Source organism: Meriones unguiculatus, chromosome 5 (genome assembly GCF_030254825.1).
Source record: "Meriones unguiculatus strain TT.TT164.6M chromosome 5, Bangor_MerUng_6.1, whole genome shotgun sequence".
In the NCBI taxonomy this organism is placed as follows: Eukaryota; Metazoa; Chordata; class Mammalia; order Rodentia; family Muridae; genus Meriones; species Meriones unguiculatus.
The window spans coordinates 39,757,490-39,782,797 of NC_083353.1; the positions used below are offsets into that span (position 1 = coordinate 39,757,490).

Consider the following 25,308-nt stretch of genomic DNA (forward strand, 5'->3'; position numbering starts at 1 on the left):
ATGCTAAGGAAGTCCCTCCTGAGACTGGTTATCACAGGTCAAGCCATGATGTCCACATGTTGTTGGCACGTTTCTGGGATGACCAGGTAGACAGTCAGGAACCCTTCATGCACTGCTTGTTCAGTCCTGGATGGTCTGAAGCCCCTCTGTCCATCTATGAATTGCATCTGCTGACCTTGGCTCCTCCGCTGGTCACTAGACCCGGCTGACCTTGCAGCGGTTGTGGGTCTCTGACCTTGGCTAGTGTCTCCCTGGACTAGTGTAGTTAAACTATGTATGTTGTCTTTGTTCTCATCTTTTACAGGGGCCATTTTCTCTTTACTGCCTACAGAAAACTAAATCCTGTCCACTTCCTTTCTTTCTTTTCTCTCTTTCTCCCATCCCTTCCTCCCTTCCTTTTCTCTTTGTGTGCACTCTCGAGTGCACACACTTCAAATATGAATGCCATGGTACATGCCTCCTGAGTGCTAGGATTAAATGTCATTCACTATGTGGGTGCTGGGACTCCAACCCAGGTCCTCTGCAAGAGCAGCAAAAACTTTTAACCTCTGAACCACCTCTCCAGGTGTCTGTTTGAGGCTTGTTTGTTTGTTTGTTTGTTGTTTTGTTTCAGAGACAGGGTTGGCTGTCCTGGACTTGTAGGCTGGCCTCGAACTCACAGCAATACACCTGCCTCTGCCTCTTGAGTGCTGGGATTACAGGAGTGTGCCACCATACCTGACTCTATTTTTGAGACAATGTCTACTGTAGCCTAGGCTGGCCTCAAACTCACTATATGTAATTTAAGGATGACCTTGACTTCCTGGTCCTGCTGTCCCCACCTCCCAAGCACTAGGACCACTGGAGAGTGTCACCATCCTTGTTGCTCACCTTTCTGTCTTTCTCTGACAGTCTTGATTTGTAGCGCAGGTCTGACCTGGAACTGGAGATCCTCCTCCTTCAGTAACCCAAGTGCCAGCATGCCCATCAGGAAAGACCTTTCTAGCAAGACCCTGTGTTGAGGGCAAGAACATTCCCAAAAAGATCTCACAGAAGGTGATAACAGCAGCATCAAGAGTCTAGGAAGTTTATCTTTCACCATGTTTATGGGTAGAAATGTTTACACAGAGAATTCTCTCTGTGGAGCTCAGTGGGGGGCTGCTTGCTTAGCAAGTGTGAGGCCCAGTGCCAGTTGCAGGGAGGCAGTGCCCAAAATTATCTGGAAAGAGGGTAAAGATTAGGACAATCAGAACAGGCACTGCCCCATCCTTCTGAGATCATTGTTCCCCACACCAGCAGGGGAGACTGGCAATCACAGATAGCAGAGCAAAGAACCTGCATCCAGCATTATCAGAGAGCCACTTTGGAACCAAGCACACTGGCATATGCCTGTAATCCTAGTACTTGGGAAGCTGAGGCAAGACTGACACAATTCTGCCATGATTCACGATTTGGAGGCCAAGCTGGACTACAGACTGAGGAGGGTATGGAGGAAAAGCAGGGGAGGTGTGGTGGGCATATCTTTAATCCCAGCAATCCCAAAGCAACAGCAGGTGTATATCTGTGGGTTCAAGGCCAGCCTGATCTGCATAGCGTGGTCCAGGATAGCCTAAGTTACAAAGTAGGACCTAAAACAAAAAAGGAGAGATGGAGGGAGGAGGATGGCACCACATAGATCTGCAGTAAACTCAAGATTCTTCCCTCAAAGCACCAGGGTGGGAGGCCCCCTTCTCTACCTCCCACTCCCGCCCTGGGGGTGCAACCTGCAGCTATTGTGGAGACTTCAGAGGCCTGGCCTTCGCCCCTCCCCCTCCCACCCGCTCGGTTTAAGAGCCCTTGCAAACAGCTGGCCCTAGGGATCCTGATTTACAAGTCTCCTGACCCTTTAGTAGGGTGGTCTCTTTCTCTCCTATTAAGCTCCTCGCACAGCTTGGGAGGCCCTCCTGCTCCTCTCCCGTGCAAGTCCCCTCAGGGGTCGAGCCATGTCTAGCCCGGAGTCCCAGCAGACTTCTCCCTCAGACACTCAGGTTCAGCCCAGGAGCTTGGGCCCCTGTCCAGTGGCTGCTTCCCCAGAGGTCCCGCCCCGCCTCGCTCAGGGACGCCTGGAGTCTTCCTTCTCTGTTGAGGCTATCCTGGCAAGACCTGAAACCCGTGAGCCGGCTGCCACCCCTCTGCCGCTCTCTACCTGCGCCAGTCTGAACCTCAGCTCTGTGTCGCAGTACCCGGGCCTGCCCTGGGTGTGGTCTGCAGCCACTTGGCTGCCCGCCTACCTAAGCATGGACATCTACCCGCTGTGCTCCACGTCCTGCGTGCCAGGACGGAACGTGGCTCGCCTCCTGTGCCAGCAGGGCCTCAGCCTCACAGGTACCGGGATGGAGCTTGGAAATGGTGGCAGAAGGCTTCAAAGGGAATCCTAGAGTTAGTTAGCCAGGGGTCATGGTGTATTCCTGTAATCACAGCTGCTGTGGGTTCATAGCTGTAACAATCACGTCAAATCCAGAAGACAGCTTTTCACAGCATTCCTTCCCATTCCCCTGTCTCTTTCATACCTCTTTTTTTTTTTTTTAATCTATATTCATGTGTGCAGGTGAGTGAACATAGAGAGTCAACATCAGGCGTCTTCCTCAATACCTTTTCAGAGCTCTTTACAAGTACAAGCAGTTGTAAGCCATTGGAACTAAACCCAGGTCCTCTGGAAGAGCAGTAATTGCTCTTAATTGCCAAGTTATCTCTCTAGCCCCCTTCCAACTTGATTTTGAGATGGGGCCTCTCACCTAATCTGGAGCTCTCCAATTGTCTTAATTGGCTGGCCAAACACCTCTAACTTCCTCCTGTTTTCACTTCCTCAGCCCTGTCCTCACCCACCCCCCTTTTCGTAGCTTTGGTGCTAGGAATCAGAATTCAGGTCCTCAATTTTGTGCCATTTACTGAGTTATCTCCCAGCTCTTTTGGGGTGGTTTCTATATGGCTTTTTCCGTTCTGTCTTATGGTACCTGACCAAGGGGAAGGGAGTGCTTTGTGCCTGGGAGTTTTCTCTCTCCCCCTATGTTGTGTGGGCTGGCTGACTTTCTCTGCCCTTGGTTGTTCTTAGGCTCAGAGATGCCTTACTGTGCAGGCCTCTGGAGCCCCCTGGAATGGGCACCTGCGGTGGACCTGAAGGACGCTGAGAGACACCGAAAGAGGGTTCGTACAATGTTTAACTTGCAGCAGCTGGAAGAGTTGGAGAAGGCATTTGCAAAGCAGCACAACCTGGTGGGAAAGAAGAGAGCCCAGCTTGCTGCCAGGCTGCACTTGACGGAGAACCAGGTGAGAACTGGGACCTGAGGCTCAGGCTGTGTAGGGGACAGTCACCACTTTCTAATAGGCCAATAGTAAGAGATGGGAGGAAGACATTCCCACTGGACTAGGATGGGGAGATAGGCTCTATTTTTGTTGTTGTTGTTGTTTTTTCACATTCCCTATGTAATTCCTATTTGGAGTCACATTATAAACATAACATACTGTTACTCTAGTGCTAGCTCCTTTTTATTTTTCCTGTGTGTGGTCTGCATATGCATGTTTTTGCATGTGTGCAGGCACACACATGTGCGAGTGTGTGTGTACATGTGGAGGCCCGAGGTTGGTGTTGCTCATCTACTTTGTTCACCAAGGCAGACTCTCCCAATCGAACCCAAAGCTAGCCAATATGGCTAGTTTCACTGGACCAACTTGCTCTGGGATCCTATCTCTGCCTGCTGAGGCTGGAGTTACAGGTGAATCCCTCGGCATTTATGTGAGTTCCTGACAATCTGAGCTCTGGTCTTCAGCCTTTCCTAGCAAGCCTGAGACTTGAGCCACCTGAGATGCATCTCCCCAGCCCCCTTTAGCACTTTCTGATTGTTTTCATGCTAAATAAGGGGCTGTCAGCAAGCCAAGTAATTATTCAAGAGACTCCATATTTACAAAGTGACTGTCCCCTTGACCCCATATTCTCCTGCTACTGTGCCATTGCTCCACTGCGTTTGTAGGCAAACTTCTATTCACTCTCATCCTGTCCTCACCTCCATTCACTCTTTGTATTTCTCTATGTGTATGTCTGTCTGTTTTGAAACAGGCTCTCGTGTATCCCAGGCTGGTCTCAAACTTGCTACATAGCTGAAGATAATCTTGAACTTCTAGGTCTCCTGCCCTCAACTCCCAAGTGCTAAGATGACACACATACACCATAGTGCTGAGAGTCAAGCCCATAGCTTTATATGTGCTGGGCCAGCGCTCTGCAGTGAGCTGCCTTCCAGCCTACTGTTTTCTCCTGAAGTCATTCCAACATGATGATTTTACCTCTGTTTCTTCAAAGCATTCTTGTTGTCAAGGCCAACAAACATGTTCCTCCCCCCAGCTGACTCCTGAGCATCACAGTGCTCAGGATGAATGACTACACCTTCCCCACTTTGACACATTCTCTTCTTGACCTTCCTCACACTTCTGTGGTCATTTCTGTCTCCTTTTTAGGCTACTCTTACCCTTGGGACTTCATGCCAGCTAGCCTCACCAAAAGCCATGGTTTGAAATACCATCTCTAAGCTGATGGCTCAAATTTATATCCTCAGTCCAACCTTCTCTGCTAGGGATTGAAGCTATCCTAAGGCAAATTCCCTACCACTAAGCTCTATCCTCAGTGCCAACTACCCTTTTAAACTCCATTTACATGTCTCTGGGAAGCCATTGCAAACTTGACAAAACCCTAATTCGTAATTGTTTTTCTTCCCTAAATCTGTTCCTCTCTTCATCCATGGTCACCGCCCCCCCCCACGAGTTGCTCAAAAATTAAGTCATCCTAAACTCTGTCTTTCTTCCTCCCACTTATAACCCTCAGCAAGCCTTGCCCTTTACCTCTGAACTACAGATAGAATTGCTTGCACTTTTCCAGTACCCTTCCTTTATATTTCTATATCCCTAGCTCCCTCTGAGTTGCTACAACCCAGCTGTCTTCATGCCTCTGCCTCTATTCAGCCTCCATATACAAGCCAGTTATGCAGTTACTTCAAGACAGTGTCATGTCCCACTTACAAGGTCCAAAAGGGACTCTCCCTCTCTGTGGCCTTCAGAGTTCTGGCTGTCCTGGCCCTTGCTGACCTCTCACTTTCCTGCTCTTTCTCCCCTGCAGCCATGCTCTTCTTTCTGGTCCTCACCTTGAGTTTGATGACAACTGAAAGCCATTCCATAGGCTGTTCCCCTACTCTACCCAGCCTGCTTCTCTCTGTCCTTACCAGGATAGACCTCATCTTCAAAGAGCTCACCTATAAAGTAACTTTTATTTGCCTAAGGTAATTGTCATCTTAGAGGCTTACTGCATCTGTCTGCTAACCCAGGCCTAGTCCTAGAAGCCCCTAGCCTCCATACAACCTAATCTAGGCCTAGAATGCTTTCAGACTCTGAGACTTTTGCTGAATAAACTCACCCTTTCTAGTTCTTTCTGAAGTCTTGCTGGCTGGTTCAGCTCAAACTAACTCTCTAAGATGACTGATTCAAACTGGCTTCTCTCTTGGCCTCTGATGTATTGCTCTGCTTGGCCTCATACTAACTTTGGTAATATGTTCTAATCTTCTGGCTCCTTCTCATTCTCTGGCTCATTCTGTCTTTCTGTGTCTGTGTCTAGCTTGTTCTCACTTCAAAACCAGTCTCTCTACAACTTTCCTAGTAAAACTGACTCCTCTCTTTCTCTGTGCTGCTCCCTTTTAAATCCCCCCTCTTTCCTCTCTGTTCTTGTGAGAGTTAGGCTTATCCTATCCTGTCAGATCTTTATCTGATTCATCACTTTGTCTGCTTCTCAAAGACTTTTAAACATGGCTGCTTCTTCTACCAACTAGCTTTACTTTCACTGTGTGTGTGTGTGTGTGTGCGCGCGCGCGCGCTAAGGGTGTGTCTGAACTCTAGCTAGAGTAGCCACGGTTGCTGAATTAAAATCCCTCCTCTACACTCATCCAACCCAAGCCTCTGTTTGTGCCCCCACTTATATCTCTCTGTTTCTCACTTATTTATGTTGGGTCTTCTTTCACTAGATGGTGAGCTCCAGGGACAGGGGCCATGCCTCTCTTACTCACCACTGCCACTGTCAACTAGTACAGCACTAGCATGCTGTAGTCCTGAGTACTCAGGGGGGCTGGAGACATAGCTCATCTGCTTGAGGGCTTGCCTCAAATGCACAAAGTCCTGGATTCAGTTTCCAGTACCACATAAAATGGGCATGGGGGCACACACCTGTAATCCCAGCACTTGGGAGGTAGAGGCAGGGCCACCTGGAGTTCAAGATCATTTTGAACTACATAGTGAGTATGAGACTAGCCTGGGTCCTATGAGACTCCATCTCAAAACAACAACCAAAGTATACACTGGGATGGACATGTGCTGACTGAGAATGCAGGAATGGCATTGGGAAGGAGATACTTAGCTTTTCAGGAAGAACAAATTTTGTCCAGACAGGAAGAGGTAGGCACCTCTGGAAGTAAGTGACAGTGACAGGAAAAGGGACCAGCTGGCCAAATTCTAATGCCTGTTCGCTGACTCCAAATACAGGTGAGGATCTGGTTCCAGAATCGTAGGGTGAAGTATCAGAAGCAGCAAAAACTGAATTTGCCTTCCTCCTCTGCCATGGAAGAGCCTTCCAGCAGCTCAGATGGCAGCATACAGAGTGAAGATGCTGAGTCAGGAGCTGGCAGTTATGGACCAAGCAAGAGGCTCTAATCATGCTGTATGGGATAGTTCTTCACGTGGCGCCTGCTGGCCCTCCCTGTTCCACATCTCAAGGAAGAGCTTCCTTAAGGTCAAAGGACAGCAAATGTGCTTGAACAATCAAGCAAGGGATCCCTGGGAGCAGAATAATAGACCTATCTATGTCCCTAGCCAGATTTTTCTTCTTGTAATAGCAGGTACAATGACAACATACACATCTCCCAGGGTGAGCTGTGGCCTGAAAAGCACTTCTGTAGAATGCTACCCCAGTGGTCAGGGTTTCTGGTGATCACGGTCCTCTCACCCAGCAAATGGAAACACGTGTCCTAGATCTGCCATGAAGATGGATTCAGCAGCTCTTTCCTGGCCGAGCTGTGAAGGAGGCACCTTCTTGAATCAGCACCAGGCTGTGGCAGATGCTCCCCAGAGTCTGTGGGGAAGCAGATTGCTTAGGTCACTTCAAAGTTTCCTGTATTTCAACCCTATTCCTCTTCTCCCTTCTTTGTATCTGAAGATGGCTTTGAATTCCCACATGCTGGGGTTACAGCTTTTGTTTTCTGATACAGATTTTCATTATGTAGCACAGACTGACCTCAAACTTCTGGAAGCTCTCCTGCCTCAGCCTCTCTGGTGCTGAGGTGACAGGTGAGAGCCACTATGCTTTGCTCAAAGTTTTCCTGCCTTGTCTGATATTGTAACTTTTAGCAAAAGCTCAGGTCACAGCAAGCTCAACTTTGTGGAAATTGTTCCCTTGGAGCAACAAGTTTTTTCTTGCCTTTTTTCCTGAATTTCTGTTGACCTCATTTTGTCATTTGAGACCCAGCATTGACAATATAGCTTCTTCCTGAATGACCCTCTGACCCTGCTCAGTTTCTTGCCAGGAAGCCTACTGAGAGCTTATTCTTGTAAAATCAGCCTCCAACGTGTAAGAGCTGATTTCTGTAGTATAGTCTCTTCATTGCAGTTCCTGGACTGAAGTGAGGTGAAGGGATGAAGGAGAACCTGTTCTTCCTCTGTGAGGTTGTTCTCAGGGCCTGGTTTTGTTTGGAAAGAGGAAGAAAGGTGGCAGCTAAGCTTGGCACGTAAGACAGTGGACTTTAGCTGGGCGTTGTGGTACACACCTTTATTCCCATTACCCTGGAAGCTAGCCTGGTCAACAGAGTGAGTTCCAGGACAGCAAAGGCTACATGGAGAAACCCTGTCATTAAAAAAAACAAAACAAAAACAAACCTAAAGGGACAGTGGACTTGTAGACAGTAAGTGGGCAGACTTAAGGGAATCCAGAGCCTTGCCTCAAGAAGCTGCCCTCTAGAACTGGGCAGGGTGGTACACACCTGTGGCATTAGCACTAGGGGGGGCTAAGGCAGAAGAATGGAGTCAAGCAGAGCTACCCTCATGAGTTTGAGCTATGCCTAGATAAACAGTGAGACACTGTCTCAAAAACAAGGGCTGATGGAAGGCTCAGCAGGTACCAATTCTTGCTGCCAAGCCTGAAGATCTGAATTTGATCCCTGGAACTTACACCATAGAGGGAGAGACTCGTCTCCCCCAGGGTACACCCCCACACACAGACAGACACACTCACAAAATACCTGTAAAAAAACCAAAAACGTCTGTAAAACTGGGGGCTGGCTCAGCAGTTAAGAGCACTTGTTGATTTTGTAGAGGAACTAGGTTGGCTTCCTAGCACCTACGTGGTGACTCACAAACATCCACATCTCCAGTTCAGAGGATCCAAAGCCCTCCTTCAGGAACTGGCTCACTGTGTGTGTGTGTACACCCATACATGTTTATTGGAGGCCAGAGGACAACACTGAGTGTCTTAATTGCTCTTCTCATTTTTTTTTTTTTGAGTCAGGTTCTTCTGTTGAACCTAGAGCTAGCCCATTTGACTAAGCTAGTTGGCCAGGGAGCCCTAGGCATCATTCTGTCTCTACCACCTGATGCATGCCACCATGCTTAGCTTGTTACGTGGGTTCTGGGGCTCAGACTCTGGTCCTTATGCTTATGCAGCAAGCACAGCCCCAATGGGCTTAATTAAAAGAAAATTAGGAGGCAGAGGCAGGTGGATCTCTTTGAGTTTGAGGATAGCCTGGTCTACATGGCAAGTTCTATGACAGTCACGTCTACATAGAGAGACCTTGTCTCAGCTGGGCTGTGGTGGCACAAGCCTTTAAAACCAGCACTTGGGAGGCAGAGGCAAGTGGATCTTTATGAGTTCAAGGCCAGCGTGGTCTATAGAGGGAGTTCTATGACATCCAAGGCTACATAGATCTCAAACTTCCCCGAGAGGGAGAGCGGGAGCTGGAGGGACTTTGAAAAAAAAAAACCAAAAATCAAAACAAAATCACTTACTAGGTTGTTATCCAATCTTCAAATGTCAGCATGAAACCATAACAGACACAGGTCTGTGGTCCAGACTAGCTGCAGGAACCTGTCTCCCATGTGACCATTTCTATATCTAGTTAAGGGGACCCTCTCACTACGCTCCATAACCTCGCTCTGCGATGTCAAGAAAGTCCCTGACAACTCTCAGAGGCACCAGTCCAACCTGGTTAAGGTTTATAGACAAAGAAAAATTTTCTTTTTAATTTTTGTTTCAATTTCTGTATATGGTTGTCATGCTTTCGTGTATATGTGTGCAGTATGTGTATGCCTGTTGCTGAAAAGGCTGAAGAGGGCATTAGAGCCCCTGGAACTGGAGTTAGATAACATAGTTGTGAACCAGTGTTGAGAACCAAACCTGGGTCCTCTGCTAGAGCAACAGGTGTCAATTGCAAGTCCACCCCTACATTTTGTTTTTCGGACAGGGTTTCACGTATTCCAGGCTAGCCTTGTGTTCACTATGTAGTTGAGGATGACCCTGAGTTCAAAGGTTATAGGCATAGGTATCATGTTGGGTTTAAGGAGTGTTGGCGCACAAACCTCAGCACCCATGCGTTGAAGGCAAACTCTCTAGCAACCCAACCGTAGAACAGAAATGTTGCCAATGGAGGGAGGAACAAATTTTAAACTGTGAGTGTGCCCCAGCAACAAAACTGCTTCTTTTCAGGATGAGTGTCAAAGTGAAAATGAGTAAGTCAGCCTTCCACTGTCCAACACCTTCTCTGGGTCTAAAAAAGGGCATTGTTCAGTGTTGGGGGTTGGTGAGGGGCTTCTGAAGCAGGAGGATGGCTGCGAGCTCCTGGCTAACCTGGGATACATAGTGAGACCCTGTCTCAGAAACAAGCCGGCGTGAAAAGAAGCAACAATGGACACTTAAGAACTGGCATAGACTAGGGTTTCCCCCTGGGCTACTCCATCAGACGTCATTCGTTATTCATGAACTCCAAGATAGGCCATCGGGTCACACACAGGCTACCATAAGTGCAAGCACACAGGCGGGCCCTGTTCCAACCAGTCAAGCAACCAATACACCAAACGCATTGACTTGCTGCAGAGCTCGGCACATCCCGGGGGCAGGGTGTGATCGGAGAGTGAGCGCTCTCCGGGCTTAGTGGGCGGGGCCTCCCGGGGTGGGGTCAAGGGTCAGAAGGCGGAGGCGTGCCCAAGATGGCGGCCTCCATGTGCGACGTGTTCTCCTTCTGCGTGGGCGTGGCGGGCGGCGCCCGGGGCTCCGTGGAAGTCCGTTTTGTGAACAGTGCCAAGGTGAGGCCGGGTCGGACCCCGCTCGGAGAGCCATTCCGGGCACCCATCCCACAGCCTTGGAGTACGGCCCTCTCGGCGCCGGGCTGGCCCCTGCTCGGTCCCGGGACTCAGGGTCTGTTCTCGTGCCGGGGATCTTGCCTGGGCTCGTGGCGGTATCGCGCGGTGGAGGGTCGGGGGAAGCCCAGCCTGGGAGCCTGCGTGAGCCCCCCTCCCGGCGGAACCCAGCCCACAGGCGGGTGGCCGTGCTGCTGCTGTTCTGGGTGGAGTTGAGGCTATGCGAGGTCTTGGGGTTGGGGGATATCCTAGGCCAGGTTGAGGGGCCCTTGGCTAGGTTGGGGCTTACGCTGTTCAGGAGGCAATGGGTGGCGGAGTGCTTAGCCCAGCGAACTGAGGTATAAAGCAACGTGGGCCCCAGCGACCCTTCTGAGTTTGGTATGGGTGGAGACTTGGAGAGCTAGGCGACTTGGACCAGAGCGCACACACTGGACGCTCATCTGAAGGGTTTTAAGCAAGAGAATGACATGATTTTGTAATTTGTATTATCGTGGGGTTTTTGTTTTGTTTGTTGTTTGTTTGTTTGGAGGCAGGGTCTCACCATGTAGCTCTGGCTGCCCTGGAACTCACTACGTAGACCAGGCTGGCCTCTGCCTCTATTCCTGGATTAAAGCCATGTCACTCTGTCTGGCTCTAATTATGTTTTATTCCTTGTAGAATAGAAAATGCGTATAAGATAAAAATCACTCAGTATTATACTTGTGTTCACACACATATATATGTATATACACACACATATAGGTACATATATATACATGTGTGTGTGTTTGTATGTATATGTGAGTTACATCTTTAAAAGCTACTTCTCATTTGAAATGAGGTCCTCTTGTACTTCATGATGGCCTTGAACTTCCTATGTAGCCGAGGCTGGCCTTGAACTTATCCTCCTGCTAGCACCTTCCAAGTCCTGGGTTACCAGCATGGTGGTAGCTGAAACACCCCCCAGCCCCACCCATTGTCACGCCTCCCCCTTGTTTCTTTTAATACATCTTTTCAGTACTTCAGTATTAATGAGCCCAATTTTACTTGGCTAAAGGGTTGACTGATAGTGTTTCATCGGAGTGCCACGCCTCACTTAACCAGATCCTTATGTATGGCTCTTTTCTGTCATATCTTACTTACCAGCCCTGAGAGCAGAGGTCTTGCTGTTGGGTTCCAGTGCATGTAGACTTTTGTTCTCTCCAGCACTATTCCCTCTATGTCTTTGCCGGTTGACATATGCAAAGTGATATTTTATTTTCATTTGCAGTCCTCTGAGTAAAAGTCAGGTTGAATAATAATAATGATGATGATGTTGATGATGATGTTGTGCCCTTGACCCAATATGTCACCTCTCTGGTCATCTGCTGTCAGCATCTCCACATCTGACCGGGTTCTCATTATAAGCTTCTCTTGCTTTTCTGCTTCATAGGCATTAGAGACACTTCTCTCCTTCCTCATACCCTTTGTGTCCTGAGCTGCTCATATCCCCATCAGCACCCAGAGCTTCTGGTGGTCTTGGGGCCCCACAGATTGAGGTGCCTCGATCCATTGGTACCTGTTATCTCTATTAGCCCTCCTCTATCTTGGCCCCCTCTTTTCTTCACTTCTCAATTTTTGCTTCTGCTAGTCTTGTCCAGTTCTGTCCTAGCCTTCTCTTAAGACCACAGCTGGTGACAGGGTCTAGTGGCCCTGGCCTGTATTCTAGCAACTCAGGAGACTAAGGCAAGAGGACACCTGTGAGTTCCAGGCTAGCCTTGGGTACAGAGTAAAATCCTGTCTCAAAAACAAACAAAAAACTCCAGCTGATCACATTCCTCCGCCTACCCTAATCTTCTGTAAGGGAGACTCACCTTCCATGTGGACTTATAGCTTACTTTGGTAGCTGTCTTTGGGCTGCTGGCAGCTATAGTCATCTGTTGGGGTTGTTTGTAGTTAGTCTTTCCCTTTGTGCCGGCTTCCTCAGGTTGCCACCTAATACTCATGCCTGGTTTAGGCTTAGGGTAATGAGAATTACTTATTCTTTAAAGTTTTAGAGAACTGCCTCCTGAAGCATGATGGGAAGGGCAAGAGTAGGGGTAGTTTTCAGCCACTCTGTTCTGCTTCTATGGATATTAGCAGAAGTGATTTTTACATATCTATGAACTGTTTTTTGTTTGTTTGTTTTGGTTTGGTTTTTTGGTTTGGTGGTTGTTTCTTGTTTTGTTTTGTTTTGTTTTGTTTTTGGAGACAGGGTTTCTCTGTAAGCCTTGGCTTTCCTGGACTCACTTTGTAGACTAGGCTGGTCTTAAACTCACAGAGACCTGCCTGCCCCTGCCTCCCGGATTAGAGGCGTGTGCCGCCACCACCCAGTTTATCTATGAACTGTTATGCCAGAGACAAATCAGTGGGGACTAAAACCTAACGAGGACTAGTAGGTGCCAATTGGAATGGTATACTGCTCTGTACTCTAGCTAGAGCCCAGCATGGTTCATTAATTTGGGCTTGCTTCCTTTTAAGTTATTTTGATAGCCAGACATGGTGGTGCACACCTTTGATCCTAGCACTGTGGAGGCAGAAGAGGCACACGGATCTCTGTGTGTCTAAGGCCAGCCTGGTCTACAAAGCAAGCCCAGGACAGCCAGGGCTACAGAGAGAAACCCTGTCTTGAAAAACCGAAAAAAGAAATCAAAACAAAATTACTTTCATAATTGAATTTTTCTAATAATCACTTACTGGTGATGTTATATCTTTTAATGGACCCTTATGTACTTTAAAGTATTTTGTTATTACTTGTGTGTATGATATGTGTGTATCTGCACATGGCTTCATGTGTGCCATATACATGTAGAGGTCAGAAGACAACTTTCAGTAGCTGCTTCTTTGTTTTCACTGTGAGGTCTGGAGACAGAACTCAGTTATCAGCCTTGATGCAGTAAGTATTTTCACCCACTGAGCCATTGGGCTGGCCTAATAAAGACTGTCGAATAAACTGTCTGGTCTAAGAGTTTTGTATAATTCTCTCTTGAAGTTTGTCTTCCCTCCCTTTGCTTTCTCCTTTCGCCTTTCTCTTGTCCTTTTCTTCCTTTTGATATAGAACCCATTATATTAGTGGTTCTCAACCTGTGGGTCATGAGCCTTGGGGGGGTCTAATGACCCTTTCACAGGGGTCACCTAAGACCATCAGAAAATACAGATATTTACATTACAATCCAAAACAGTAGCAAAATTACAGTTATGAAGTAGCAACAAAAATAATTTACGGCTGGGGGGCTCACACAAAAACTGTTAAGGGGTCACAGCATTAGGAAGGTTGAGAAACACTGCATTATTTAGTTCAGGTTAGCCTTGAATGTAAAGTAGTCCTCTTGCCCTCGCTTCCCAGATCCTGAGAAGCAGATGTGAGCCACAGTGCCCAACATTTCATGCTTCTTGATCTTATGAATTGGAGATGTTTTTCTTGAAATACTTTGTATGTTTGAGGAATTAGAAATAGAAAGGAACAACTCTTGGTTCTTTTCTCTTTGTTTTTTATTTGTATATTTTTGTTGTTGTTGATGAGCGGCCTTGAACTCCTGATCTTCCTACTAAATACTGTCTTACAGACACCAACCACCATTTCTCTGGTTCTCCTTTGCTTTAGTGACTATTTTCTGCATTTGGTCTTTCAGGACCTAAGGGAGAGGGAGATCTATAGTTATTCTTCCCCTCCCCATCATCTCCCCTACCCCCACCCTCACCCCGATCCCCAGGGTTTCTCTGTGTAGCCCTGGCTATCCTGGAACTCACTGTGTAGCCTAGGCCTCAGCCTCAGAGATCTGCCTGCTTCTGCATTCCAGAGGATGAAACAAGTTTGAAGCTAGCCTGGGTGTTGGTGGTGTGTGTGTGCGAGGTGGGGGAAGGACATGGAAGGGAGAGAGGGTGGGGAGAGAGAGATGAGAAAAGGAGAGGAGAATAAGAGGAGAGGAGAGAGAAAGAACAAGGGTTGTTTCCTTAGTCTTCATCCTGATGTGCCAGGTGTTCTAGTCTAGGCTTCTTAACCTTTGGTGCTGGGATTAAAGGCATGCACCACTACACCTGGCAAGTTACTCAACTTCAAGGTTTGAAATTGTCATAAGATTACATGGGTCTCTCTTCTTGCTGCATTGTCCCATCCAGGAAGGCTGAGTTTTCACTTTGCTTAGCTGATCCCAGGCGCAACGAAGTGTAGCAATGGGGCATCCAGGAAGGCTAGCCAAGGGTGTGTCCTGGGCTTTGCCTCTGTCTTTATTTTACTTGCCCTTTTCTATAGTTAGTGTCTAGAGCTGGGTAGTGGCACATACCTCTTATACCTGTCAAGAAAGAACTTTTACAAGTTCAGGGGCAACCTGGGCTATGTAGGGAGACACTGTCAAAAAAGAAAGAAACTCTCTTGGTTATGCATAGGTTGAGATTTGCCCTGAGTGTGGCAAAGTCCCTTCTGTACCCAGTGTCAGTGCTGAAGGGAAGCTGCTGTGCCAACCACAGTGACAGGGCATTTTTTTCTCAGTCACATTGTGATAGCAGCTTCTCTTTGGCAGGAGTGCCATCACTTGCTAACGCAGTAAGTGTCAGGAGAATCATTAATTGCCTAGGTTCTTGATGTGCAAAGTGTGCCAGGCTAGGGTTCCCCAACCCCTAGACAGGGTTTCTCTGTATAGCCTTGGCTGTCCCAGATTATGCTTTGTAGACCCTAGGCTGGCCTTGAACTCAGAGATCTGCCTGCCTCTGCCTTCCTAGTACTGGCTCAGGCTAGGCTTTTAAACTCTTAGCATGCATAGAAATCTTTTAGCCTGTGAGATGGCTCAGATGGGAAAAGTGCCTGACAACTTGAGTTCATTCCTTAGATCCCATAGTGGAAGGAGAGAACAGACTGCTGTTATCTGATTGCCACTCATCACTCGCATTCAAACATGTACATCACATACACACACACACACACACACACACACAAATATGCAGATTCTGACTTAGCAGGTCTCGGCAGGACCCGGGAGATCGCCTTTTAAACACTGGGTAGTGAGGGGGTAGCGTTCATGAGGGTGCTCACTTGCACTACCCCACACCTTGGAAACTGCCTGCTAGAATTATTGGAATACCCACTTCTCCAGTGGGAGGCAGTTGGCTAGGAGGTTCCCAGGAGGTTTTGGGAGATGGTTCTAGGACTAGTTCATACATTTGAGCACCGACAAAGGAAACTGCTGGGATATAGGATGTCTCTGTATCCCTGAGCAGAAGCACAAGGGTTCACGGGGAATTGAGGCTGGTGCCACCCTGGTAGCCACTGCTGGTGTAGGAGGCCCCAGCCTGCTAGGAGCCCTGGCCTTGCCCTGACCATACTGAAAGGTCCAGGTGTCCAGGTGGCTGCTAAGGTGGCTCCCTCCTTGGCCAGGTACTGTGGGCAGGGAGAGGTGCAGTTGGTCAGCCTCCTGAGTGCTCTTGGAGCTGTGTCTTTGTTTAAAGATTTATTTTTATTTGCATATGTGTGCAGGTGTATCTTACATGCATTTGGTGCCAGTGAAGACCTTGGATTATCTAGAACTGTAGTTACAGGTGGAAGCAAGCTGCTTGGTGTGAATACAGGGAACCAAAAATGGGTCTTGTGGAAGAGCAGCAAACATTCTAAACTGCTGGTCCATCTCTTTAGCCCTGTATTTATATTTGTGTGTGTGTGCCCGTGCATGCATCTGTATGTGTAGGTGTGCACGCCTATGTCTGTGCACAGAGGCTAGAGGAAGGCATTCATTGGGTTTCCTCTTCTATTGCATCCCATCTATTGCCCTGAGGTGGGGTGTCCTCCTGAATCTGGGGCTCCTCTCTTGTGTTGGCCCCAGTGATATTTCTTTCTTTTCCCTCTTTGAAGCTGGGGTTACAGTCATTTGTAGAGACACCTGTGTTGTTATGTGGGTACCAGAATCCAAACTCTGATCCTCATGATTATGAAACAATCACACTTAACTACTCACCAAGCCTTAACTACTGTTTGTTCTTTTGAAACAAGGTCTTATGAACCCCAGGCTAGCCTTGAACTACTGTTGCCCCTGTTTGCATGTGCTAGGATAATAGGCATAACTCACTGTGGCATATTTGGAGTATTTCTTACCCCATCTGTTCTCTGTACTATTAGGGAAAGGGACTGTTTGCCACACAGCTGATCCGGAAGGGACAGACCATCTTCGTTGAAAGACCCCTGGTGGCTTCGCAGTTTCTCTGGAATGCACTTTATCGGTACCGGGGTGAGTGCATCTTGCCTGCTTCAGGTGGCTGCTGGGCTTGTCCATTTCGTGCATGGAAGAGAGCCACACATATCTCCTGGCCGACCGTCTGGGAGGTGTTGGGAGGAAATGCTGTCTTTCCATGGAGAACTGGACCTGAGAACCACAGCTCTGCCTGCCTTTGTGTTGGGGGTTGTGAACCTGCAATGGGAAGGACTCTCACAGACAGAACTTAGAGTTTCTTCCCATAGTATAAATGTCTGGACTTCCTTCTGAAGGGCTCTATACCCTACCAAAACATGGTACATAACCCATGCTCAGTGAAAACTGAGCTAGGCACCAGAGCAAGATGCCCTCAACTTTGCCAGCCACAGCCCTTTTTGTATTTTTCTTAAGCTGGAGACAAACTGAAAGGAGCAATAGTCTGAGGCGGGGATCCTCATAGACTGAGTCTGATGGAGAAGCAGTGGGATCAGGAGGAGCTAGAGAGCTCTTAAGGAGGGGACTTACTGTGTCTGTCTTCCCTGCAGCCTGTGACCACTGTCTTCGGGCACTGGAGAAGGCAGAGGAGAATGCCCAGAGGCTGACTGGGAAACCAGGCCAGGTTCTACCACACCCAGAGCTATGCAGTGTGCGCAAGGACCTCCACCAGAACTGTCCCCATTGCCAGGTGAGTACCTCTAGGGAATGCACAGGAAAGGGAGCAGGCAAAGGACGCTTTAGTTAAGGCAAAGTCTGAACAGACCTGGTCCATTCCTCAAGGCTCACAGCATAGTATGTGACAGTGAAGTAATTGTTCAGCTTCTTCTTTGCTGCCAGTGTCCATTGTCCAGAAAATGGGTTTGGTGGGTGTCTTAGTTAGGGCTTCCATTGCTATGCAGAGACACCATGACCGCAGCAACTTTTATAAAGGAAAACATTTAATTGGGGCTGGCTTACAGTTTGAGAGATTTTAGTCCATTTTCAACATGATGGGAAGCATGACATGGTGCAAGCAGACATGGTGCTGGAGGAGCTGAGTGTAGGAGTAGGCCATTATGTTTCAGGTGGTTTTTCCTCCTGTCCCTTAGCTCCTGGAATAATGACTCATGAGACTCATTAAATATTATACAAATTCCTAGGCCATACAGCCAGCCTCTTCTCTGTATAGCTCATAACTTAAATTAACCCATTATAGTAATCTAAATTCTGCCATGTGGCTAGTTACCTGAGCTCAGGCACCATGCATCCATCCTCTTCACATCTTGTCCACTGAATCTTGAGTTCCTGTCTCTATTTCAGAATCCTTTCTGCCTGCTGGATGTTTCACTCCTTTCCTCCCTCAGCCATAGGCCATAGGTTTTTTGTTGTTGGTGGTGGTGGGTTTTTGTTTTGTTTTGTTTTTGGCTTTTTCAAGATAGGGTTTCTCTGTGTAGTCTTGACTGTCCTGGACTCTATTTGTAGACCAGGCTGGCCTTGACCTCACAGCCTGGCTCTGCCTCTCCAGGTGCTGGGGTTACTGGCATGAGCCATTGACCCCAGATGCCATAGGTTTTTATTTTTAATTGACAAGTATTGCATCCCCTATAACACCCTGTTTTATCCTCACTGAGCACCTTGCACTGGGGCTGTTATGGAAGGAAAGCAGTTAGATGAAGTGAACCTCGGCTCCTGAGGGCTAACCTGCACCTCACCTAACAGGTGATGTACTGCAGTGCAGAATGTCGGCTGGCAGCTGCGGAGCAATACCACCAGGTCTTGTGCCCAGGCCCATCCCAGGATGACCCCAGGCACCCCCTCAATAAACTGCAGGAGGCGTGGAGGTAGGTCTCTTCCTCTCCTTACCCTTCCATCTATTCCTGTCTCAGCTCAGCAGCTGTGAGGAGCTTTCAGTGAGTTATATCCCTGGGTCTCTATTGTTAACCTTACACAGAAGTCACACTTTTCAGCAGCCTGCCTTTCATCTGAGCAGCCAGCCTTACCATCTTCAGCCTTTATGCCTACCAGAGAGAGCCCACCAAACCCTAAGACAATGTTTCCTAAGTCCAGCCTTTGATAACTGGTGGACTGGGCAGGAAGTGTCTCTATAGCCTTCAGACTGGGTTTTCCAGGCTCTGCTCCTGGAAAGGCAATTTCTAGTCTACACTTTTTTTCCCCTCTCTCTCTAGGAGTGTTCACTATCCTCCTGAGACTGCAAGTATAATGCTGATGGCCCGGATGGTGGCCACAGTGAAACAGGTGAGCCAGAAAAGCTGACCCCCCAGTCATCCCTGGGTCTCAGCCACCTGACCTTGCTTGGATGCTCTTGCTTCTGGGTTTCCTGAAGGTTAGCTGCTTGCTATGTAGACTCTCTAGAACATGCTAACCAGAAATCAGGTGTAGGCCATGGGCCCTGGTTTTGCTTGTCTTCGTTTCTCTGTGAGATGTTTGTCTTATATAGCAGTGGCTCCTGAATTTGATTGATAGGCATCACTGTCCCAGGATAGTCTCTTAAATAAAGTGAGAGGCCATGTAGATCCCTTCTGTCCCTACTGTTCTACCTCAATGGCCCCCTGTTTTCAAGGTGTTTTGAGTTGGCAAGCTCCACCCTAGCTGAGAAATGGCTGAGTATGGCAGAGTGGGAAGGGAGACCTTGGCAGCTCGTGGGTGTGGTCATTCCCTGACAGAAGGGACTTGAGAAGCGTCAGCCCTCTGTTCCTCATGGGCACATGGTTCTTATGTGTGTTTGCCCTACAGGCCAAGGACAAGGACCACTGGGTCAGGCTCTTCTCCCAGTTCTGCAGCAAAACAGCCAATGAGGAGGAGGAAATTGTTCACAAACTCCTGGGGGACAAATTCAAGGTTGGTTTTCTCTCATGGCCTCTTCCCCTCACCCCTCAAGTAGCCTGGGGTGTCTGTGGCTACCTGACTCCATATTTGGTCTCTTCTAAGCTACAGCGGGGTTAAAACCTGGTCCTAAAAGGAATTTGCGTTCCTGGCACCATTTACCTTTGTGACCTAATATAGAATTAAAGTTGGAAGTAGGAACAAGGGATTGCATTTTCTACCCAAGCATGCTCATTACTCCATGTAATGTGCAAGACTCTGAGGAAGGCAGACATAGGCATGTCTGGTTTTCTGGAGAGTGGAGGGCTGGGGGGTCCACAGGTCAGGGAGTGGTGTGGAATTCATGTGGTGAGAATAAGACACTGAGCACCTGAGCCTTCTCTTGGAGCTCCCAAAGTGGGGAGGCTGCCAGAGGGTAGAGACAGTCAGAGGGAGGCAGATAGAAGGTGGGAATGCAGCTGTGGCAAAGATGTATCTCAGGGAGAGAGTTGCTATACTGGATCCAGAAGAATGAAGGGGAAAGCCAAGCTGACCAGAAGGCCAAACAAGTCTCAGTGTCTCTCCAAGGGAGGGATTTGATGCGTAATCTAAGCCATGCTGCCTTAGCCTTACTGGAACAAGTACTGGAAACAGGAAGAAACTTTGAGCTCACACCCTCACTTGGAGTCTGCAGACAATTGGAGATAAGTACTGCCTCTGTCCCTAGGGAAAGCTCAGGCCACATAACTGGCTCCTTTTCCTTCTTTTACCTGATTTTTTTTTCCCACCTGCCTAGTGTTAAGGGGAAGTCTCCAGGGCTGCAAGTGTACCTCTGTTTCCCCCAAACCAGGGCCAGCTGGAACTTCTGCGTAGGCTCTTCACAGAGGCCCTTTATGAGGAGACTCTCAGCCAGGTGAGTGTGGGAAGGCAGGCCCTGAAGCCTTTCTCCTGGTGCTCAGGCCTGGAACTGAAGCAAGGCCAGCTCTCAGAAGCCTCCTGCGTCAGATTAGGAAGAGCAGCTCCAGACTCACCTTTCTCTCCCTACAGTGGTTTACACCAGATGGATTCCGATCTCTCTTTGCCCTTGTTGGGACCAATGGTCAAGGGATTGGAACCAGGTTAGAAGAGAATGTTCTAGACCTATTAGGTAACCCCTCGGGTTCAGATGGGAGTTATTAGAGGAAGGAATTAATGGAGGAAGCCACAGATTCTTTCAAGATGGGTTGGATTGGGTGTTGCCATGACCTGGATGGGAGTCTACTGCTGGGAGTCTTGCTCTTTTGGGAGGGGTTGGGGTCCTTACTCTAGAAAAAGAACAGGGTCAGGTGGGAGACTCTTCTGTCTGGGCTTAACATGACTGGATATGGAGAGCCTTGTGACCTGGGCCACTTCCAACCATGTGCTGCTGGGACCCACAGCTCCCTCAGCCAGTGGGTACATGCCTGTGATGCGCTGGAGCTGTCGCCTCAGGACCGGGAACAGCTAGACACCTTCATTGACCAGTTATACAAGGACATTGAGGCAGGTTGGTGAGATGGGGCTGTGGATTCCCCAACCCTTAGAGCACCCCTAGTGGACACAGTTCTTGCCAGGGAGCTCTGAGCTTAGGGTAGAAAGGGAAGTCTCAGATCTATCCACAGGTGAGAAGTCATCTGAGACCCATCCACAGGCTCCATGCTGGGAGGAGGGAGAGTCACAGATAAATAGGTAGAGCAGACTGAAGAGCAGGGTTTCTCCGAAAAGCAAGTTTAGGCAAAATGGTAGCTCCTGGGTGTCTAATTTGTAGGGGTGGCAGGACAGCAGAGCTGTTGTTTGTTCTTGTGGTTTAATTTCCTTTACCCACTGTTATCTGCACATTACTTTCTTACAGCCACCGGCGAGTTCCTTAACTGTGAAGGATCTGGTCTCTTCATGCTTCAAAGCTGCTGTGAGTCTCAGCACTAGGGAGGAATGGGCCTACATGCTTCTGCCCTTCTAGGTCATCTTTCCCAGTTCACCCTTTCTGGGCTGATCAGGGCAAGTCTAGAAGTAGGGTTAGGTCTCTTTCTTAGGAGATTGTTTTGGACATTATTGCTCTATCAGTTTCATTTATTCATTCATTCATTTCCTTGTTTATGGTGTTAACTGGTGCCAAACCCAAGGCCTCATCCCCAGCCTCCTGCTAGTATTTTAATAGATACTTACAGTGGACCAGGTCCACCTAAAGGGGAGGCACAGAGCCCTGCTTCTTGTAACGGGAAGCATAGGCATTGTACCACCACTGCCCTGTGGGATATGGTCAGGAAGCTTTGGGAGAGCCTGAGGTCTGCAGGATCTTGGAAGGGGGTTGCGGGTTGGAAGTCTTCTTAGCACCTTCTGGAAAGGCCAACGCCACCTCCCACCAAGACTTTCCAGATCTTAGCCTCCCATCTCCCGCTTTCCTCACTACTAACTACCTCCCAGGCTTGGGTCAGGAGTCCCATGTTAGCAGATAGAAATAAATGGTCAGTTGTAGGATCCCTCAGAGCGCCATGTCTCCCTCAGTGAGACAGTGGGACACAACTGAGAACTATTGTTAGTCGTGTGTGTGTGTGTGTGTGTGTGTGTGTGTGTGTGTAGGCAGCAGTGATACAAGGTACAATGTATTTGCACTGCGGCCTTCAGAAAAGAGCACTGGGTAGGGAGACAGAAAGATAGACCTGCCCTTCCCTGCTGTCTTCAACCACAAAGGAAATGACCCAGCTCTATAGAGTTAAGGCCTTTTTTTTTTTTTTAAAGAATTTTGAGAGAATATCTCCTATAGTTCAGGTTGACCTTGAACTTGCTATGTAGCCAAGGACAACTTGGACTCCTGAACCCCCTGGTGCCATGTCCTAAGAAAGAACTGAGGCTACAGGAATACCATGACTAGCTTTTTTTTCTTTTTTCTTTTTTTTTTTTTTTTTTTTTTTTAATTTGAGACTGTCTCTTGAGTCTTGACTAGACTGGAACTCATTGTGTAGTTCAGTTGGGACTCAAACTCATAGCAAATCCTAAATCCTCCTAGATTACATTTGTGAGCCACTGTGCTTGGTTTGAGAATACTAGTTTGGTTTCAGTTATTTGTTGCGTTTATTTGTTTTATTTTGGGGGGGGGGATAAGGTCTCACCACATCTCACTGTGTAGCCCCGGCTGGCCTGGAACTTGCTATGTAGATCCGCTTGCACTGCCTCCTGAGTAGATGATTAAAGGCGAGTGCCACCATGCATGGCTTTGTTTGTTCTTAAAGTTTATTTACATACACACAGGCTATGGTATGCATGTGGAGGTCAGAGTCAGTTCTCTCTTTCTGCTAAGTGGGTTCTAGGGCTCACACTCGGGTTGTCAGGCTTGAAGCAAGCATCTTCACTTACGGCGTCATCTACCTGCCCCTAGAATTACCATTTTTATTTTTGTTTTTTTGAGACAGGGTTTCTCTGTGTAGCCTTGGCTGTCCTAGAGCTCACTCTGTAGACTAGGCTGGCCTTGAACTCAGATTTGCTTGCCTCTGCTTCTGCCTCCCAAGTGCTAGGATTAAAGGCATGCTGGGCATAATGGTACACTTGTCAGTAAGAGGCAGGAGGGTCACAAAGTTTAAGGGTAGGTTGAGGTACATTCATAGCAAGACCCTGATTCAACAATAGGGGTTGAGGGTGTAGACCAGTTGTGGAGTGCTTGCTTAGCATGTGCAAAGTCTTGGGTTACACACATACATACTCTACTTGTTATCTGTCTTTTTGACCCAGGCAACCACAGCTGTGTCCCCAATGCAGAGACCTCCTTCCCAGAAAACAACTTCCTTTTACATGTTACCGCCCTGGAGGATATTAAGCCAGGCGAGGTGAGAGGGCTGAGCAGCAGGGGTGGGCATAGGGCCTTGCAGCTTCTCTTCAGGAAGCAGCGGTAACTAGTTGGAGCCCCTTTGTTGGGCTGGTGCCAAGCCACCACAGTCCCCAGGGTGAGTCTTTTTGCCCATGAGTATGCTCTAATTCCTTCCAGTTCTTCAAACATCTTCAGAAAGTCTTAGATTGAGGTAGTGCTATGTGCCCTGTCCCTGACCCCAGCTACCCTTTTAATTGCTTTGTGGCTTGTACCACAGGGGCTGGTGTGGATTGGGAGTTCTGGTTGGTGACCACATCCTGATAACATTTTCTCCTCACAAGTTATCATACCAAGATTAACCTTTGATCCTATTTACAGACCTTGGCTACTGTCTAGTTTTCCCCAGGGCTTGAGGCCAACCTCCATCCCTTGTCTGTCTTAGACCCTGGTGGGGATCTTGCCAGCTGGAATTATGGGAATGGGTCAGTGCTGAAGGGTGTTGCAGGCCTAGCTCCTGGGCAAGAACAGTGGTTAGCCATATATAGGGCAGCTGTTGGAGAGGCTCTTTTTCTTCCTGATGGAGGCCATAGGCAATCAGACCATCTTCTACCCCACAGGAAATCTGTATCAGCTACTTAGACTGCTGTCAGCGGGAGCGCAGCCGCCACAGCCGCCACAAGATCCTCAGGTGCCAACTGGGGACATGGTTGGGTTCTGGGATCTTCCGCCCCAGCACTTGACTGATTTCTCGCCCTTTTACTTCAAAGGGAGAACTACCTGTTCATCTGTTCCTGTCCCAAATGCCTGGCAGAGGCTGACGACCCCAATGTGACCTCAGAAGAGGAAGAAGAAGAAGATGAGGAAGGAGAGCCTGAAGATGCAGAGCTAGGGGATGAGATGACTGATGTGTGATGTTACCCTGCCTGGAGGGGCCCTGCCCAGACCCTGCTGGAAAAGGGGGCCTATCCTCCACAAATGTGGTTGGAAGGTACATCCCCTCCCCCTTGCACCCATTGCCTGCTCTCTCCTTTCTAGCAGTCTGCTGGAGGGTAGGATAGAGGCTGGACCCAAGCCCCATCCCACACCAGAACTCATGCCCTGAGCACTGCTGCTGAGCTGCACTGGCTCTGTGCCATCACCAAGCCTTCCAGAACTGGCCTTCTTCCCCTGCCATGCTCCAATGTAGCTGTGAGATTGGAACCAGGCTCCAGGCCTTATAGTGTTCTTCCTCTGGTCCATACTCATCCATCCACCAGAGGCTTGGCTCCTATTGACTGGCCGTTAATTTGTGCGAGGCAACAAAATGGTCAAGCTGAGAGCAGACTGATTTCCTTGACAAAAAGAGGTAATGTGCAATGCCTTACCTCTCCCTTACTGCTTACCTACTACAGCTGCAGCTGAAGTAACAGCCTGCCACTTGCCAGCAAGAGGCAGGAACACAGGCCTTCAGAACACTTCAAAAGACTCTGCTAGGGGTGCTGATCTGTTTGCATTGGACGATGGGGAGGTGGAGAATAACCTATTCTCCAAACACCAGAATTGCTGTGCCTATGTCTTGCCTCTTAGGCTCAAGCAGGGGGCCAGCTCCATAAGGTGTGAAGAGGCCTGTTTTCATCAGGATGGAGACTACCTCCCTTTCTCAGGCTAGCAGTATGGCAGATGACAAGCTGTGCTCCATAATTTAGAATGCTCAATCTTCCCTGGGACCAGCTGCAGTGGCCCGGCAAAGGGTCCCTGGATCTTGGACATCCTCCTTTAGGATCTCCATAGAGGAACCAGTCTTCCAGAAATCTGAAGGAGCTGGGCAGGACACTTGGAGATGAGCTGTGACTTTGGCCACAGATGACCATTTCACTCTTGGGGTGGGCACTGTGGGAATTACATTTACCACTCCCCTTTCCTTTCCTGAGATGCCTGTACATGGCCCTGCTGGAGGCTCCCAGGGAGGACCAGTGCCCATGCTACAGGCTCTTTCCAAGGTGGAGCTAGTGGAACGTGCCTGAATGGCCCCCTTACCTGTTGGGTACACTCTTTCACAACAGCCAGCACCCCTTCCCTCTGGTCTGCCCACTGGTCTCAATAAAGTGTGAGTGGTGATAGGCCTTGGCAACAGTGATTTCTGGG

General features: G+C 48.5%; 2 protein-coding genes across 3 annotated transcripts; both read left to right on the top strand.

Annotated features, from left to right (window-relative positions):
• The first annotated feature begins 1,961 nt into the window (after positions 1 to 1,961).
• Noto (notochord homeobox) lies at positions 1,962 to 6,699 on the top strand. Its single transcript, XM_021634552.1, has 3 exons — positions 1,962 to 2,343; positions 3,071 to 3,285; positions 6,532 to 6,699. The coding sequence occupies exons 1-3, from the start codon at positions 1,962 to 1,964 to the stop codon at positions 6,697 to 6,699; spliced, it is 765 nt and encodes a 254-aa protein (XP_021490227.1).
• A 3,487-nt stretch (positions 6,700 to 10,186) lies between these two features.
• On the top strand, positions 10,187 to 25,283 carry Smyd5 (SMYD family member 5). Of its 2 annotated transcripts, none has more exons than XM_021634577.2 (13): positions 10,187 to 10,335; positions 16,493 to 16,601; positions 17,111 to 17,250; positions 18,261 to 18,382; positions 18,728 to 18,797; positions 19,296 to 19,400; positions 20,215 to 20,277; positions 20,412 to 20,482; positions 20,783 to 20,889; positions 21,235 to 21,291; positions 23,109 to 23,203; positions 23,802 to 23,872; positions 23,952 to 25,283. In XM_021634577.2, exons 1-13 carry the CDS (start codon positions 10,240 to 10,242, stop codon positions 24,094 to 24,096), a joined length of 1,251 nt encoding a protein of 416 aa, XP_021490252.1. In that variant the 5' UTR covers positions 10,187 to 10,239; the 3' UTR covers positions 24,097 to 25,283. The 2 variants fall into 2 exon arrangements, with proteins under 2 accessions (XP_021490252.1, XP_021490253.1); XM_021634578.2 differs by lacking the exon at positions 10,187 to 10,335 and adding an exon at positions 10,426 to 10,447.
• Positions 25,284 to 25,308: the final 25 nt, after the last annotated feature.